The sequence below is a fragment of the Canis aureus genome, chromosome 13 (assembly GCF_053574225.1).
Source record: "Canis aureus isolate CA01 chromosome 13, VMU_Caureus_v.1.0, whole genome shotgun sequence".
NCBI classification, from domain to species: Eukaryota; Metazoa; Chordata; class Mammalia; order Carnivora; family Canidae; genus Canis; species Canis aureus.
In genome coordinates, this window is record NC_135623.1 from 12761395 (window position 1) to 12781076 (window position 19682).

The 19682-nt window shown below is 39.9% G+C and overlaps 1 protein-coding gene across 5 annotated transcripts in view; it reads right to left on the reverse strand.

Moving 5' to 3' along the window:
• Window positions 1-6551: 6551 nt before the first annotated feature.
• AGO3 (argonaute RISC catalytic component 3) overlaps window positions 6552-19682 on the reverse strand; it is a 119178-nt gene continuing 106047 nt past the window's right edge. For all 5 annotated transcript variants that reach the window (XM_077844777.1, XM_077844778.1, XM_077844781.1 and 2 more), the window contains one exon: window positions 6552-19634. In XM_077844777.1, the coding sequence (XP_077700903.1) occupies window positions 19526-19634 (109 nt within the window). In that variant the 3' untranslated portion in view covers window positions 6552-19525. The remainder of the gene's footprint in view (window positions 19635-19682) is intronic.

Here is a 19682-nt window from a genome sequence, read left to right on the forward strand (position 1 = left end):
CCCTCGGCTCTTGTCTCACCTGCGCCCGGCGTCCCGCGTCCCCAGCGCCGTGTTGGGCGTCCCGGTTGCCAGGCAACCCCCTCCCCCCCTCCCCCCGCTGCAGGCTTCGGTTGGACGCGCGCAGGTGGGGGCTCGCGGCCGCTCCGTTGACACGGTGCACATTTGTGCTTTGATATCAGTTGTGCTTTGACACGGTATAAAAAGAAAAATTGCAAAAAAAAAAAAAAAAGAGAAATAGTGCATAGAAAAAGTACCCCCCTCCCGGGGTCACGCCTTGCAGGTTTCCTTCCAGAAACTTCCAGAGCCCGCATCCTGCCCTGGACGCAGAGGGCCTGACGCCGCCTTGGGAGAGGCCGCAGCCCCAGGGGCGGGGAGGGGGGTTGGAGGGTAGGGGGATGGGGGTGGGGGGATGGGGGGGTCAGGAGGAAAGCTCAAGATCCAGCCTTTTTCTTTGTCTTGTTTTAGGTTTTTTTATCTTAATGCCTCTAGGGTTCACGTGCAGAGCGCTCTTAGTTTCAGGTGTAGGATATAGTGACTCGAGTCCATACATCACCAAATCCAACCTTTTTTTTTTTTTAAGATTTTAGTTATTCATGAGACACACACACACACACACACACACAGGCAGAGACACAGGAGGAAGGAGAAACAGGCTCCATGCAGGGAGCCCGGCAAGGGATTGGATCCCAGGTCTCCAGGATCACACCCTGGGCCGAAGGGAGACACTTAACCGCTGAGCCAGGCATCCAGGAGTCCCAGGAAACTTTTATTTTAATTAATTAATTAATTAATTAATTAATTAATTATTCATGATAGAGAGAGAGTCAGAGACACAGGCAGAGGCAGAAGCAGGCTCCATGCCGGGAGCCCGATGTGGGACTCGATCCTGAGACTCCAGGATCGCGCCCTGGGCCAAAGGCAGGCGCCAAACCGCTGAGCCACCCAGGGATCCCCCGAAACTTTTATTTTATATATATATATTTTTATTTTTTAAAAGATTTTATTTATTTTTTATTTATTCATGAGAGACACAGAGAGAGCGAGAGAGGCACAGGGAGAAGCAGGCTCCATGTAGGGAAGCTGATGCAGGACTCGATCCCAGGACCCCAGGATCAGGCCCTGAGCTGAAGGCGGCACTAAACCACTGAGCCCTCCCCAGGATGCCCCAGGAAACTTATTTTTAACAAACGCTTGCGGGCAGCCTTACCTCTGTATTCAGTGATAGTGATGACGTCTGGTCATCTGGTGAACTTTTCTAGAAAGAGCCCCATTTGCTCATGGGGATCCCTGAATGGGACACACATCTGTCTGAGCAGCGGCTTACACTTCGGTTTCCAGCAGAAATGCACGTCGTTTGAGCGTTCAAGGTGCACTACTGCAGGGGTTGTGCCCTCGATGAAGCGGTCACTCCTTGCACGACCGTGGAGCATAAGGTGGGGGATGAGCTTGCCTGGCAGGAGTCTGGCCAGGTAGGCTTGAATCTACGAACCCCATCAGTATTCTCATGGCTTGTAAGGGATCCTAGAGGTCTAGACCATGAAGCAAGACTTTTTTTTTTTTTAAAGATTTTATTTATTTATTCATGAGAGACAGAGAGAGAGTGAGGCAGAGACACAGGCAGAGGGAGAAGCAGGCTCCATGCAGGGAGCCCGAAGTGGGACTCGATCCCCGGTCTCCAGGATCACGCCCTGGGCTGAAGGGGGTGCTAAACCGCTGAGCCACCTGGGCTGCCTGAAGCAAGACGTTTTATTTATTTATTTACTTACTTTTTTATTTTTTTTTAAGCAAGACGTTTTAAAAAAAGATTTTAGGGGATCCCTGGGTGGCTCAGCGGTTTAGCGCCTGCCTTTGGCCCAGGGCGCAATCCTGGAGACCCAGGACTCCCCTGGAGACCCGGAATCAAGTCCCACGTCGGGCTCCCGGCATGGAGCCTGCTTCTTCCTCCTCCTGTGTCTCTGGCTCTCTCTCTCCCTCTCTCTCTCTCTCTCTCTCTGTCTATCATAAATAAATAAATAAATAAATAAATAAATAAATAAATAAATAAATAAATAAATCTATCTTAAAAAAAAAGATTTTATTTATTTATTTGTGAGAGAGAGCCTGAGCATGAGCAGGACGGAGGGGTGGAGGCAGAGGCAGGAGCAGACGCCCCACTGAGCAGCGAGCCCAGTGAGGGCCTTGAACGCAGGACCCGGGATCACGACCTGAGCCCCAGGCCGACGCTTAATGGACTGAGCCACCCAGGCGCCCAAAGCGAGACATTTTTTAAACTGGGGGGGTGGGGGGGAGAAAGAAAAAGAGAAAACCTCGAGAGAGAAGAATGCGAACTGACAACTTTTCTTTTTCTTTTTTTTTTTTTTTTGGTGGGGGGGGGACTTTTCTTTTTCTTAAGTGATTGAGATTCAGCCCCGGGAGAGCGCAGGGCCTTGGCAGCAACAAGCCATTTTCTTTCAGAATCTGTGAAGTGTGATAATATGTATCTTCTCTGTTCTGAGTTTCCTCCCCCCAGGAAGTGTCAGATGATCTAATTTGGTGAGTTCCACGATCGGGCTCCTCCAAGAGGCACGACTTGTGTCCAACGGGCCGAGGCCGAGAAGGCATTGGCCTGCAGGTTGGTGGCTGGGCTCAGGCCCTGGCGACCTGGCGCCACCCAGCGCCCCTGCAGGTGGCCTTGGACGCTGGCTCCGGGTGTCCCGATCCGCAATGTAGACTGACCCCCAGCCCTGACGGTCGCTCCCCCTGACCAGTAATTTCCTGGTCCCTGGAGAGACTTCACGTAAATTAGTTTTTCTTCTGTTTCCTACTTTTTTCAAGTGGCCAATCTCTGACAAAACGGCAGTTCCCATTTTAGAGTTGACTTGAGGTTGCTTTCTATTTAATTTTTTTTAAGATTTATTTATTTATTCATGATAGACATAGAGAGAGAGAGGCAGAGACCCAGGCCGAGGGAGAGGCAGGTGCCCCGCGGGAAGGGGACTCGATCCCGGGACCCTGGGGTCATGACCTGGGTCAAAGGCAGACCCTCAACCGCTGAGCCACCCAGGGGCCTGTTTTCCATTTAATTTAAACCTCACAGGAAAATGGGCGTAAAGACAATTCACAGGACGAGCGATTATTTCGTTCCTCCTTTTCTATTTAGCAGCGTGTGAAAAATCAGTTGTTTCCAATATGCAGAAATACCAAACTGAACATCCTAAATAAAAGCTGTTCTATTTCAGCCTTTCTTCCCTTCTAAGCGGAAAAACAAAGTACAAATGTGAAGACAATTTTTTTCCCCCTTTTCGGTCTTCGTGGTCTTACACGGATAATCACAGCGAAGTCCTCGACGGCCGACGTGCAGGGCATGTGGGGGCGAAGACCCCAGTCGAGGTCTCTAGTGCAGGCCTGGCCTTCCTCCGGGAACCGCAGTTTTAGAAATGTGACAGCCGTGCTTGTGAACATGTTTTTCAAGCAATGACAACTTGGTGTCACATGAAAATTTTGCTTTAAATTGGACCTGGCTTTGGCTAAGCACAGTTAAGTAACCGTCCTCCGAAGTCTGGTGGAAGATCTCGAGGTTTTATGTAAGAGTTGTTTGCCAGCAGGGCTGGGTACTGTTGCCCCAGAGTAAAGTACTTTTTTTTTTCTTCTTAAAGTAAGCTCTATGTCCAACGTGGGGCGTGAACCAGAGTTAGGCGCTCTATGCACATACAGCCTGAGCTAGTCAGGGACCCCCTGTCTTTTTTCTTTTCCTTTTTTTTTTTTTTACCCAAAGTGGTGGAAATACTTGATCTCTCTCACGCTGGGTATCTTTTTCTTCGTTTGTACATATTCTCCAAAAGGACCTGCTTGACTCTGGCCTTTTTTCCAGTTTATTTTCAGCTGGTCTTGCACTTGTGGGTTTTGCACAGCGAAACAGTCAAGTGGCTGCTGCTCCCAGCACATTTGCCCTGGAGGTTGAAACAATTTTTGTCGCCCCTCCCCCTTGATTTTTCTCTTATCTTCAGAGGCTACTCTTCTTGCATAAGAAAGACAAATCTCTCAGTTAAAATGAATGGAAAGAAAAAAAATAATAAAATAAAATGAATGGAAAGTAGCTTGCTGTATTCAAAGTAAAATGTTATGTTTTTAATGCAGATTTTCAAATATCTAAAGGGACTTAACATAGACACTAGTCATAGTTTTGTATTAAAGGTTTAGACAGCACCTCCTACTAGATTTTTGAAAAATACTATTCAAAGGGATACCACCGATGGCAAACTTTTGTAATCTAAAATCTTTATGAAAGTACAAAAATAAATTAGAAAAATTAGACTCATAAAACAAAATATGTAAAGATGGTTACACAACCTTAATGTTATATTTGCATAAAATACGAAGAACATTTTGAATTATGTGTGAACGATGGTAGTTACTGAAATCCTGTCTGGGGCAGCAGCAGAACTAATCCTATGGTCCTACCTGGGGTACCAGAAAAACCCCAAAACCATTCCTATGGTTTGTTTTTGGTATTGTTTTTTTGCAAGAGAATGTGCATTTAGCAAGATATGAGTGATACTGTACATTTAGCAGTTTCAAGTACTTTGGGCTATTTCTAAATCACTTAGTAAAAAAGTCTGTTAACGGTTTTGTTTCAGCTGAGAATCAGATGTCATGTTAGGCTTTGTGATCCTAAGCCTCTAATGTGTCAGTTTTGTTTACAAACACTTTTTGAATCCAAGCATTATTCTTACCAGGAACTATTTTTATTATTTATTTATTTATTTATTTATTTATTTATTTATTTATGACTATTTATTCATGAGAGACACACAGAGAGAGAGAGGCAGAGACATAGGCAGAGAGAGAAGCAGGCTCCATGCAGGGAACCCAATGTGGGACTTGATCCCAGGACCCCAGGACACACCCTGGGCAGAAGGCAGGCACTAAACCGCTGAGCCATCCAGGGATCCCCAGGAACTATTTTAGTAGAGACAAATATGAGAAAAGTGCTGCTCTATAAAAGCATTGCAAAGATCTTTATAAAACTGTGGCGATTGTAGAAGTAACAAAAGTGATGGAAGGTAGGCAAAGAATCATCTTCCTCCTGCAGGTAAGACTAAAGTTTGTCCTCTTTATTTATTTATTTTAAGTAAATTTATTTTTTATTGGTGTTCAATTTGCCAACATATAGAATAACACCCAGTGCTCATCCCATCTAGTGCCCCCCTCAGTACCCGTCACCCACTTACCCCCTAGATTTGTCCTCTTTAATGATAAAAACATCTTAGCAAATATTGTAAAAATGATCACATCCTTTCCTGGCATTGACCGATAAATTTTTCTTTTAAGATTTTATTTATTCATGAGAGATGGGGTCGGGCGGGGGGCGGCAGACACAGGCAGAGGGAGAAGCAGGCTCCATGCAGGGAGCCCGATGGGGACTCGATCCCAGGACCCCAGGATCACGCCCTGGGCCGAAGGCAGGCACCAAACCACTGAGCCCCCCAGGGATCCCTTGACCGATAAATCTTAATTTTCTAAAAGCCTCTGCAAGGTACGCAGGTCTCAGCAGCCAAGAGGAATCTGTCAAATGATCGGGCAACACGGAAACCACGAGAACTGAGAGCTTGAGAGGCGTGGGCCGCGGAACCCTCCTTTGGGTGGCTCCTGGGTCCTGCACTTAGACGTGGGGCCCTGAGGACCCTTTTCTATGAAGAAAGCTTCAAGCCGCTGAGCCCCAGTGGAACTGGTTTATTCTATCCGCTTGGAGCCTTTGTAACCGTCAGAGCAGTGGGCTGTGGGCCTGCACCTGCTTCTTCCCACCCTTGCCTGTGTTGCGGGACAGCCTCTGATTTTTCAGAGCACGGTCTCGGAGTCCTCGTACCAGTTTCCCCCATTGACCTGTATGCACTTGGGTATAATTATTGATTTTTTGCAATTTTTCAATACCAGCGTAGTTACTGGGCAGAGGCTGACATTAGGGTGGATTCTCTTCAATCCATTGTCAAACTGATCAACTGACACCTTAGAGTTAAAAACCCACCACCCACCAGCATCTGATGGTCAGCCAACTAGTTCTTCTTGGTGTTGGTGACAAGATCACAAGGTGTACTGTTGGGGTCATACAGAGTCTGGGGACGTGTCGCCAGAAGGCTGGGTGGGGAATACACGTTAGGAGGAAAGGATTTTCTGGAAGACAAATAGGCTCAGTGGAAATTATGAAGGGACAAGCTTTTCTTCTTCTTTTCAAAGCTCCGTGCTCACCATGGGGGTCAAACTCATGACCCCCAGCTCAGGAGCTGCCTGACTGCGTCCGGCATCCGAGTAGTGAGCTGTCCCCAGGGGAGGAGCACATCCTCAAAGGGACGCTCTCATTTCCTGTCCCAACGGCCCTACTAGTGTCTCCTTTTAATGGAGGAAACTGAGGCTTAGAAGCACCAAGGAACTTGCCTGGGGGGCTGGGGTGGTGGTGGGGTCACTCAGGGTTCGGGGCAGGACTGTGTGACCGTGCAGGTGTTGATCGCGGCCACCGCACAGGTCGCCTCCCTGTACCTGAGCCAGAGGAGCTGAAAGGATGACCAGACACACAGTTTGGAGCAAAGCTTTTCTTTTTATTGCAATTATTAGTGAAATTTACACTTCAAACTGAAGCTAAGCAACACTAAAACCATGATCATCATTATTTTTTTTAAATTAAGGATTAAAAACAAATACAACACAGAACCCTTCCAATGTGCGGAACGGCAGAAAGAGAGGAGTGGTTCTGTCACGGGGCATTTTAGTGACAGTTTGGCTCAAGAAGAATTATGACAATTTCTTTAACAGAAAATATTGTAAGTGACCGAACTGCTTAAAAAGCATCTTCTTCAAGCTTCTCAATCTCAACCGCAAATATTTTGTAGTCATATTTTTTTTGGGGGGGGGAAGGTAACTGTTAACTGAAAGTAGAAAATTTGCTACCAAACTTTAATTACCGAAAAAAGCACTTTTGTTTAAAAACTTTATTTGCCTTCTGCTCATCATGATTACATATAGTATTCAAGGAATTAAAATGACAACCAAACCCGAAGCCTGGCCCCCAAGTACACAGTGATAGGATCCGGCGTTTGGTGTTTCTGATTACACACCGATTACATAAATCGTAGTCTGCTCCCACCTCCACTTCCCTCTTAATGAAATGTGGCCGTCACGTTGTGTATTGTTCAGCGTCTTCTCTGGTCTTAGAGCATATTACAGATTTAGACCCCATTGTTTGAACTGGTGTTAACTGTGTAACCAAACATTAACAAAGAAAGGCTTATAAACATTTTTGAAATTCCACAGTCTTTGTATTAGGACAGTAAGTTGTTATTTATGAAAAGCCAACAAAAAAATCTAAGGCCAGACCAGGTGTAAGACAGGATGGGGAAGATGAGGAAGGTGGTTTGAGAGAGTCCATCATTTTCCCATGCTGGACCTTGGTTTCAGCAGAAATATTTGGCAAGAATAGTTAGTGTGGAAAAGGAGGATGGAGAGAGAGGTTACTCTGATTTTGTGTAATAATTCAGTTTCAAAACATACTGATATCAACCCCCAAAAATAGTTCACGTCATCTGCAATACAAATAGGCACACACGGTCAAGATGGTTAAAAAGTAAAATTTAAAAGGCTATTTGTCCCTCTGCAGGACATTTGCAGGTGGTCCCACCCTCCCCACATGTCCTATATTTATTTACATTTTACTTTTTCAGAAAAGCCCCCTTTAAGAAGAGTGCTATTTCCTTCTCCATTACTTAGGGTTTAAAAAAAGCAGCAATTATCTGAAGTGGGAGCAGTTAGCAACGCTTTAAGGGTGTGCATTTGTGTGCGATATAAATGTTCTCTAGAGTGAGTTGTCAAGATTACACTGGGATGGTTATATTACAATTTTAGTCCCCCAAACACGAAAGAAACACATTTTTTCTATATAAATTTATGTAATACACAGTGTTATAAACATAGTTTATACACACACGCCCCCACACACCCCCACCGCTTCCCACGGCCTACGGACGCATCTGTATACTAGGCCGCAAGAACGATCTTCACTCACAAGATGCAGTAATACTTTTATGGGTGTCCCCGTAACTGAGGAGACACGAAAGCGACGCGTTACGGCACAAATTGCTTCATTGCCAGTATTCCTGATGTACCTGTGTCCTCAGCTGTGTCACTCAGCGAGGCGGACTTTGCGTTCATTTTCTAAGCCCGGATCCCCCCCAACTTTTCCCTTTCGGTACCTGTAATTCTCATTATCCTATAAAACTGAGCCGGTACCCCCGATGCTAGTGAAGAGCTGGGAAAGCCCGAGTGCCACAAGGCGAGGTCAACACCTACCGGTTAGGGTAAGAGTTGAAGCGTCCACACCCTGTGCACCTGAAATGCATTTTTTTCCCTTAACAAACGAAAAAGCAAACAAAACCCCCCAAGCTTGTCTGTTGCAAAAAAGGAATTGCTTACGCAACCTGCGGTCATGTGCCCTTTATTACTTCCTAGAATCAGGAGCCCCTTCCCTCCCGAAACCGGGTTGGCCTGTCTCAGCCTAAGTGTTCTGGGCCGGGGGAGGGTGCCGAGGGGGCCAGACGCCGCGGCAGAGGCTCGAGAAGGAATTACGATGAAGGAGACCTTTCTCCTGAGGCTGAACTCCTACGGACACGGTGGTTGGAGAGGAAGGCTCGACCAGCGAGTGAGACGCTCCCCCTCCCTCTTACAGACCAGGCCCCCCCCGCAGGTGCCCAGGCCCGACAGGCCCCGCCCTAAGGCCCAGGCAGAGTGACCTTCTGATCATCTGATGGTTTTACCACATTAATCTAACTCAAGATACAATTGTAGCTGCCATAGCACCACGACAAGGAGCTTGGTTTTAGAAGGGACACTTCTGCCCAGGACTATTAGAGGAAAACTCAGCCCGGGCATGTGGCGGGGAGAAGCAGACAGGGTCCGCGTGCAAGGGCACAGGTGCCAGGACTGATAGGATGAGCCACGGCCGTGAACGACATCGGCGTGGAGGCCAAGCGGAGGCGAGCCCCTCGCCGCTGGGTGCCCCTGGCTCCGGAGAACCCGAGCACGAGCACAAGCGTCCCCCGATCCTTACAACTTGGTGAGGTAGATGAGGGCGGGTATGATCACGACCCTCGTACGGGGGAACGAGGCCGGAGAGACCCAGGGGCTCGCCCTACACTCCAGCCCCCTTTCTGCTCTCAAAGGCAACACGTCTCTCAACAGTCTTTTCCTAGTGGCGACCCTCTAGAGAGTTCCTGCATTCCAAAATAGCTTCTACTTTCTCCCTTACAGCCCAGGCTTGACTACGAATTGGGTTGAGTTAAAACTTTTTTATATATATATGGAACTGTGCGCGCACCAGGAGGCCTATGGGAGAGATGCATCCATGTAACTGAACTCTGAACAAATCAACACGTAAATTAGGAGTAGTCTTAAGTGTTCATTGAATATAATTTTGATATGTTTAAGAAGCCGTGTCAGAATAAAAATCACAAGCATTTTAAAGTTTAGTCTGTCTGATTCATGAAAACCAGAAGCTACATTACTTTGCCTTAAGAATATGGGGATCTCTGTTAGAGAAGGTTGAAGTATTTCTTTCAATAGTTTCATCACTTTAGCATATTTTTGATATATATCCTGTTCACTTTATCACTCTTTAGCAAAAAAAAAAAAAATTATGGCTACAGATCATATCAGCAGCATTAACACTTTCGATCTTAATCCTCACTGTACGAAGTTAAGAGTTTCTCTCCATCTGTAGACCAAAGTTACATTCTAAAGATACTGATTACATTGTCTTTTTTTGCTTTATTTCTCCCCCTTATTTTTGAGAGAGAAGGAGAATGAATATGGGTCAGGGTGGGGAGAGAACCGCACAATTCATCAATGGCATAAAACATTGATTATATCACAAAACAGAATGGATGACGCTCAAGCAGAACAAGGAATGGTATGTTCAAAGGAAAGACTGTGGAACCCAAATATGAAAAAAGTGCTCAGTCTCTCAACCAACCTATAACTTGTGGTGTGTGATCCTCCTTCCCCAAATATATAAGACTGTTGTTTACTCATAGTGGAATTCTGTACAAATGACTTTTAAATGCTTTCCCTTTTCCTTTTTTAAAGAGGAGAAAGGGGTTACACCCTAGGCTAAGAATGAGAAAGCCCCTGGAAAACATCTTAAGAATCTTCTTTCAGGGACAGAGTTTCTTGTAATGCTTACTTATTCCTGGTGTGAGTCAGAAAAAGCGCATGCACATTTGCAGGGCTGTCTCCAATAATCTGGGATCACTCCCCTTCTTTAAACAGAGCTATGTGCCCTTCATTACCTTTGGAGATCTGAGTGTGTTGCTACCAAACCCAAAGCTTCCTCTTGTTAAGCAACCTGGGCGCGAGTTGCATCCACTAACCTGGCTGAACCATGTGAAGTAAGATTCCCCTTCATTACAACGAATCTGTGTTTCCCCCAAATCTTTCACCAAAAACATTTTCTTTGCAGGAAAGGCTACCTTGTCTGGAAAGGCCTGTTGGGCGTTTTCTATGCAAAGGGAAAAGCCATGTCGGTAGCGATGCCAAGGCTCTATTTAAGGATAAAGACTCCACTTAATTTCTTGGTTATAAATTCAGAAGCAACTTTCAAGACTTCTCTGACTTAACGAGAAGAGATGCAGCTTTAGGTCTGGGACAACAGCAGCAGATCAATTTAGGTTACAAGGAACTCTTCTCAGGTCTCTTCTGTAGGTTCATAGAGAGCAAATCCCTCTTTTACAGTGTGGTTGTGAGAACTAGGGAAATATGACATCCTTAGAAACCTACAGCTGTGTCAGGAGAGAAGCCTTTCCCACGTCCCCTCGCTACACACAGCTCACAATGCCACCAGTTCATTTCTTTACAAAGACCTCCTGTTTCCACAGGTTCTTAGAATAAAGATAGTCACATCTGCAAGATTTAGTAGAAAAAGTTTTTCCTTGTTTGGTTCTAAAAATATTATTAAAGACCCAAATTAAGGAATCTTGTTTGTCCTTCCAATTAAAGCATGGAATAAATAAGGATGGAAAGTTTTAGGCATTGAATACCAGAGTAATTGCCTTCTCTAATCTCTGGCCACAGCCTGTTAAACTTCAAACATAAAATTATAGATGTGAACACAGTTAATTTTTGGAAATAATAAAACCCAAACTAGCAAAGTTCCAATGACCAACACATCCATCTGTTTTCTACTCATATAGGACTGTTCACGACAGTTCTTTTTTAGGATGAGCTATTACTTACTGCACAAGTTATTTCTTTCTTAGGAGGTGGACTATAAACAAGAACAAGCCACCAAGTACTTCACTGTGGTAATTCAGAACTGATGCCAAGTACTCCTTGATTTATGGAGCCAACAGTTAAAAGAGAAAAATAAGCTCTATGTGTCAGGTTCCTATGAATTTTCAGAAGGAAAAAAAAAAGAAATAAAGGTCTATTTCTACTCGAGCTTGCCTTAAAAATGTTGGCCTGCAAGAATTACATGCCTGTCAACCTAGAACAATGTTGAAACATAATGAATAAAACTATTAATGTTATAAGCACAATAAATATCCTCAAGAGGTGGCATATACTTGCAACAAAAATATACCTTGACTGCTTGAAACATACTTAGTAGCAACAAATTCCTATAACCAGAGTACCAGTCTTCAATTAATACTTAATGTGGGGGTGAAGGGAATAGCTGAGAATAGTACATAAAAAACAAAAAAACAAAAAAACAAAAAAACAAAACCAAAACTACTGTAACTGGCAAAATTGCAGAAAATACATGACTAGTGTCTATATGACATCATATACTGATTCACTTTAAGTTAAAAAATCTTACATAATATAAAAATAACATTTTCCCAATTATAATTACTTGAAACTTTCTTATTTACCCCCTCAGCAGAAAGAATATAGTACAGCAAAATGTCATACACTGAGCCGTGATAATTTAGAATTTAAAGCTCAAGAGGATGGGATAAAATGCATCTTTTAATTTCTTACAGAAAAGTGGCTTACCAAGCAAATCCACAATGTAAAAATACTATGGAAATATTTTACTTGCTTAAGAGAATTCACTCTTTTCACATGCCTTTGTAAAAAGTTAGTGTGCACTGTAATACAAATAATCTTATCTATTCACTAGCAAACTGGAGTGACCACAATTGCTTGAAATTAATATTTTACAATCAATATTTTTCACTGCCTTCTAATTGCATCCATAAGTTATTACTTAGATTTTTTAATTCACTGAAATACGGTATTACTCAGTCTATCTGCTCTTCTACCCGGATGCCTGTTTCTTCACTGATGCTCAGGGTTGAATCAACTTTGAAAGTATGCTAGGGAAACAATCAAGGTCGCAAATCTTTCATTTACTGTAATTATGGGAGTGTGGAGGAAATCTCATTTCAAAGTCAATTATCAATGACTTCGGGATCATTTCTTATGTTTCCCAGGTCTATAAAAACATCATAATCCTAATGCTGAATGATGTGACCATTTAAGTAGTTTCAATGTAGTTCAAATTAAAAAAATAAATTTAACAATCATTTATTTGACAAGCTGCCCCCAAACTGCAGATTAGGTAAAATAAATCCAATTGGTTAGTGTTAGTTTGCTACTTAAGGGAAAGAAAGCTGATTTACAGAAAAGCCCCACCTCCCCTCCACATTTAGAAATCTGTCTAAAGACTGTCTTTAATGCCCACTATATAAACATTAAATATTCTAAGTTAGAAAATAGTGTTAACGGTTTATTGGTAAAAATCCAAACTCTAGACTTTATGGAATTAGTAGTTTGGTTGGTATATTAACATTCCATATTAATCTTTGCTAATATTACAAAGAAAGAGAAAAAGCTAGAAATATCTATAAAAATAAAATACCTTAAAACCAACATCTAAGCAAAATATAAAAGTTGCACACAAATTGCCAATAAATATAAACATCACAATAGAAAAATTAATATTAAAAAAATAAACTCATAATTGCTATTAAGACATTATAAAAAATGAAAAAGTTTAATGTGCACGTATATTTGCAAACAGACACAGTACACTCCAAACAATTGATATAATTTTACTATCATTATTACATAATGCAGCATACAAGGTTACTGAGGTGTGGTGTTTTTTGTTTTTAGTCTATTCTTTTCTGGAGAAATGCTCACCAAATTCACAAGCAAGAACTAGTTAGGTGATCATTTACTGCTGTTTACTAGTACTAGTAAACAGTCCAGGGGAAACCTGTTTTCTGGTAGATTAAGTCCGAATGGTTCTGCTATTACCCTTTATATTGCTTATTTCCTCCAAAGCCCAATTTTGCACATTGCATTCTTAATTAAGTGACCATACCCTTTTAGATGTACTGTCATCATTTTTCATAGTTTCCCCCCATGGTAAAAAAAAAAAAAAAAAAGAGAGAGAGAGAGAGAATCACTTAAAATATTTCTTGGTGCCTAAAAAAGAGAATTTCCCTAAACATACAGATATAATCACTATTTTTTTTATCTTAAACTAATTTCCATGGTGACTTGGCTCTCCTTTAAGCAGTCTTCTTTAATAAATATTAATTAGGAAAATGATGCCAACAGATATTTACAGAGGGGTCAATCTATGCTGGGAAAAGAAAAAAAGGTAGCCAATGATATGTAATTCCCTGGCAAGTTACCTTTGCCTTCGGGCACTTGCAACTATACCCTATACTCTTGTTCAGAAGTTGAGCAGATTTGCTGTCTTATGTGCCTTATAGATTACCTTAAACACAGCTGAGAACTGAAAGGGTTAATTTTGTTAAAAATTTATTTTTCAAACTTACAAAATACATTTGGTGAGCATTTACCTAGATACTTTACTGAATAAAACCTTTATACTTGGTTCCCTTGGACCAGATTCAGGACAACGGATAACATTATTTATATGAAACTGTCACACTCTTGGAGTTCTAAAATAATTTATCTTTTAAATTTTTAGTCTCGTGCTATTTGAAAAATAAAAATCTACAGCACCATCTTCTGAAAAGGCACTTTCTAAGAACCGCCTTGTTTTAAAAAATGATTTAAAAATTTAATTCAGCGTCTACCCTGAAGAACATCTTTGCTTTACTGAGACCCTAACATAGATTAGGTTTTGGTTACTTCGGACATTGATTTCAAGAAGGAAGGGAGACCAATGGCTGGAGAGAATGATTAACAAGATCTTAATTTTGTCACACTCTTTGTTACCTGATACGTCAACAGGGTTTCTTATTGGTAAATCTCAACCTTCCATATTAAATTTATTATCTATCTTTAATTCAAATTAAAATCTTTAGCTTCCATACTTTAAGAGGATTAGATTCTTGAGGTTTAATGAACAATGTAAAAATCTAGAGTACTATCTTTGCTGGGTAAAGAAAAATAAAATTTAAAAAAGCAGTAGATATTATTAGCACAAGCCTTGACCATTACTCGTTAAAAAAAATTATTTTGATCGACATGGAAAATTATAAACTGAAGTGTACCATTTTTAAAAGTAGGAAAAAGTAAAAAAATATTTTTTTCCTTTGAGATATCTATATAGAGAGAGTGGGAGTGAGAGGGGGCGAGAGAGATTAATTTTTTTCCTCCTGAGAGTCAGCTTAGGTTTCACTAATCATGGTATTATTTCTAACACTGTCACTGATCAGGAATGTTTTTAGTACAAGCATAATTTTTTTTTTGAAGATTTTTTGGAGAAAACTCATTTCTACATTTCTGTTCTGATTTTACACATCTATTCTTGGCTTTTTTTTTTTTTTTTTAACTTTGAATCCTATAGAATCATGAAAGTGCTTTATATGATCAAATGGGAGGGATATAAGAAAATAAAGACAGACTGTAGAGTCAGGGAGGCCTCACTTGATATTATAATATAATAATATCCCAACTATTATTATTGAAGCTTTAAGACATCCATGAATTCTCAAAAAGAATGTATAAAGGATTAAAACTTTTTATGGATTAAAAAAACAAAATAAAGACGCCAAGCCAATGATGTCTTTTTTTCAGCTTCACTGATAACTCAAAAAAGATAATTTAAGTAGCAAGTTACTGATGGAGCAACCTGTCTTTTAAAAATACTCAGGAAAACATCTAACAGATGATCTAACCAAATATTTAACTCAGGTTTAATAATACTGAATAAAAACTATACGGAGTTATCAGTTAAGCTCTCTGACATAATATTTCTATCCAGTTTGAAATACCAGGACTGTTACAAATTCTTCTAGCTGAATCCAAGTGGCTAGCTTGATGGATGTCATAAAAATCACCACCCTCGGCAAATTCATGTTAGCCTCTGAAAACACCAACTTTCTTTCAACAATGGTCTCTAATTCCGGGACTATAATCCAATTACTTCAGATCTATTACCGGCACTCTTGAGTGTTGACCTCTTTCTTAAACAGAGATCCTCTGCCAGCCATTTCTACTGAATGGCAACTCAGATTTAATTTCCTCTAAGTCTGTCATACTAAAATCCATTACATAATATACAAGTAAACATTAGGCAGTGGTGGGTCATCAGAGAACCTAGTTTGGAAAACTAGTATTGGTCTTTAGAAGGCTAGGAGTCCCTATGCTAGAAGGTAGAGATGAATCTTTTATCAAATGCCTTCCAAAACACCCGGTACATTCCTACTAGAATCCCTTCTAGACTCTTTTAGGAAGAGAAATAAATTAATAGATTACAAACAGGTAGATTTCCATAGAGGAACTTTTTTTTTTTTTTTTCTGAGTAACTTGTTAAAAGCTAAAATATTAAAAAATAAAGGGCATCTGTACTTCTGTGAAAATATGCCAAAAACCAGTACTGAGGAGGTTGAGGTACCCTTTTGCAAAACCCCTAAAGTAAAAACCCACACATCTAAAACAAAGAGTATCCTAATACTATATTGAAACTAAAATGGCAGCACCCTTTGTTACCTTATTTCATGTTCTTAATCTTATTTAGGAAAAAAAAAAGGGGGGGGGTGGTATCTAATACTAGCCTCCAATCCTGCTCATCTCCCTATTGTTTAGTGCAGTAACTGTCAGACTCTACATAATTAAATAAATATAGCAGCTACAGTATTATGAATGTATGGTCCTCAATGCCAGTAACTGGATACTGTAATAACATATATCAGCACTCTACCCAGACACATTTGCCATCCAGAATATACATTAAACTCCCAACTCTTCTTCACATGAAAATCAATTATACCAGTGGCTGGGACTGACATTTTAAAGTCACTCTTATGCATCATAGAAAACAGCAGACCAAAACTTAGCATTCATTATATAGTTTAGTGAGCAAAGGCAGGAACAGAAAGGTCATTGTTGAGTTTCATGACCTTTAAATCCAAAACAATCTTTTAAAAATTTTTTTTAATAAAAAAAGATCAAGAATTCTATACCAGAAGTGCAATAATTAAAACAAATCTCAAAAAGTATTTGCCACTTAGTCTTTTATCTTAAAATTCTAAGCACAAGGTTTCTTTTAATTAAGTTTGATATACCAATTTGTTAGTAAGCAAAATATACTATACATATTCTTTCAAGTTAACCAATCTTAAACTAGCAATGTGAAACTGTAAGAAAGAAACCCTAAAAAAGAACTTACTTTAAAGGTAAAGCTTTATATTTAAAAAAATGGTTTTTCCTCGGTAAAAGTCCTAAATAGATTTAAATTACGGGTTTCATTCTAGCACATGGAAAGCTAAGTAACTGAAAATTAGGTGAAGCAGTAAATAGGAAAAAGGTATCTACAGTTCTTCCCTGGGCCCTACAGTTTTCCACATAAGTCTGTGTAACTTCTATTGGTAAAGGAAGGTATATTACTCATACTGAGAGAACATACAGCAATCAAGTTTTTACCATCTAGGATATACGGTTTTCATGTTCCTGACTATATTTAGTGAAATTTCTATGTAAAAAAAAAAATACATGCTTTATAGGAAATTTTTGTAGGAGAAGGGGAGGGTTGGGAGAAAAAATGTATATACTATACAAATATTACTTCATGTAAAGAGCTTTGAAACAGTGTTGTAAATTGCATTTCAGACACTTCAATAATAAACATACAAAATACAGTACTTTCTTAGTTTTCTGGCAGAGGAACGAAAGATTTCATACCTGTTGGAGGACATGGGCTCAGATTTTAGGCTCAAAATACAGTAAATTGGCAAATAAGAGCGAATTATAGGTAAGAGAGAAACTAAAGAACTAATCCATTTGTTATCATGTGCAGATGGAATTCTGAAAGGTTTAACAATGCCCACTGGAAACAATCTGTAGTATCTATACTCTGAACCAGTGCAAAAAAAAAAAAATTAAAATGCAATTTTCATGAGTCACAAAGTGCAAAGCTCCCCTGATTCCATGTTACTGATGAACTCGATTTTGACAGCTCTATAATACTTTTAATATCTTAAAGTGAATGAAACCAATAAAACAGAAGTTTTATAAAACTTTTTCCACATTTCAGTGATTTAACTTATTTAAAATGATCAAAGTCCTAACTTCCTTTGCCATCATAACCCTAATTTTAAAAGGAAAGTTACACTGCTGATAAATTGGCAAAAAAATGTTTTTAAAGTATCATTTTACATTTTCTTGATTAATTTTAGTAAATGAAAATGGGCACCTAACCAGTATGATTGTTCAATAAACACGATCTATTTTCAAAGAATTAAATGTCTTCTAAATCTTAAGCTATTTTTGTAAGTAGGCTCCATGCCCAACATGCGGCTTGGACTCACAAATCGAAGATCAAGAGTCACATGCTCTAGTGACTGAGCCAGCCAGGTGCCCCTATTCACCATCATTTCCTAAATCAAAGCTCATCTCTGTCTCTAATATTCAATGTCAGACTCACGTAGGAAATTCAACTTCCTTCATTTTCATTTTGATTTTTAAAAGACATGCTTTAAACTTGAAAAATTACAAAAAACTTTCCTTCTGAAATTAAGGCTGTATTACTTTGCCCTTTTAAAATTATGGAGGTGCCTGTTTCTCCCACTATCTGTGGTAAAGATATCAAACAGACACAGCTTTCCTTTAAAACTGCTTATTGCACTAAAAGACAGCAAAAACAAGTTGTCAGTTCTTAAAATAAACATGATTACATTTCTATAAAAGATGTTGCCAATACAGTTCTCTAATTATTAAAGCACTATTCTAATAAATATAAAAGAAAAGGAAGCTGTACTTCAAAACACATACATATATGTTTATATATACACACATATATATAAAAATATATATATATGAAAATCACATTAAGGTATGAGAGGCAGCAAGTAAACTAGCAAAAAAAATTAAAATTAAAAAAATCCTCAATAACCCCTTCTCTCTCTCCACCCAATTTCAGAGGCCTCAACCCTAAAGACTTCCAATCATTTAAAATATTTGCCCTTTATAAAAGCTATAAGGGATTTTCATGTATAACCCATAGAAACAGAAGGTTTTAGGATACACATCACTTATAGAGGGAAATTTTTGAGTTACAACTTCTGACAAGGTTTTATATTTATAGCAGCTTTAACAAACTAAAGAAAAAGAATAGTTTAAGGTTGCTACTGCTTATGTACACATTGCACAAATGGCAAATGTAAGTTCGGAGCAGGAGGGGGCAGACAGTACTCTCACAGAAACAGTATATATATATATATATATATATGTATATATATACACAGTTATATATATATATATAATAATTTTGTTTCTTAAGAAAGCAGTATCAAGAGTTGAGGACTTAGAATTGTGTATGAGACAAGAGACAGGAGTAGGATGTGCAAAATAAAAATAAAAATCTAGTTTTGCCATGCTTTATATCCAAATGAACTAAATACATGAACATCTGAATGTCACTGGTAGCATCAAGAAAAAAAATGTAGATGATGAGGTTGCGAGGGAGGTAGAGAGAAAAATCAAAGTGGTGGTGGGAAGATGATAAAAGGGAAAGTTCCCCAATGGAATGAACTATAAAATACACGCACAGACATATATATCTATTAGCAATGTAGATCCAGATATATATGCATATGAAGTATACATGTATATATTTAAAATATACACAGATACTTTTTACAAGAATACACGAATGCACATTAATTTTTTTGCACACATAATCGTGAACAATCACTGATTATTCATGTAGGTGTGTTTTTTTTTTTTTAAACTGTCATTTACTTTTTCTTTACTTTTTTTGCAAAGATAGTTGTGCTGCCAAGCAACTTGAGGTAAAGGCATTAAAAGGGTTAGACTACAAGAAAGTGAAAACAAAACAATGGCGATACTTCCTAAGGAGACCGCACAAAAAAGCAGTTGGCTGGTTTCATATTGCATAATGGTGCTGTGTTCCTTGATGAAGTAAACAATCTTCCTTGTATCAACATAAAAATCAGACCCTGGTCCCCACACAGTGTTGGTTGCTGTATGGCTGGAGGCATCCCCACTCAACTGGAAACATATGCTGTATGTCGATGCATCTTTCAGTTCTTCCTCTCACAGAATATTCTTGGACTTTTTAAGCAAAGTACATTGTGCGTAAGGTATCTTGGTGAATCTGTACAGCCTTGGCGAGAGCTTGTGGATCTCGCCCGTTGCTCTGTCCTGAAACATGACTTCCTTCAGCACTGTAAGAGAAGTGGCAATGAACACAAAACAAACCCTATTCTGATGTA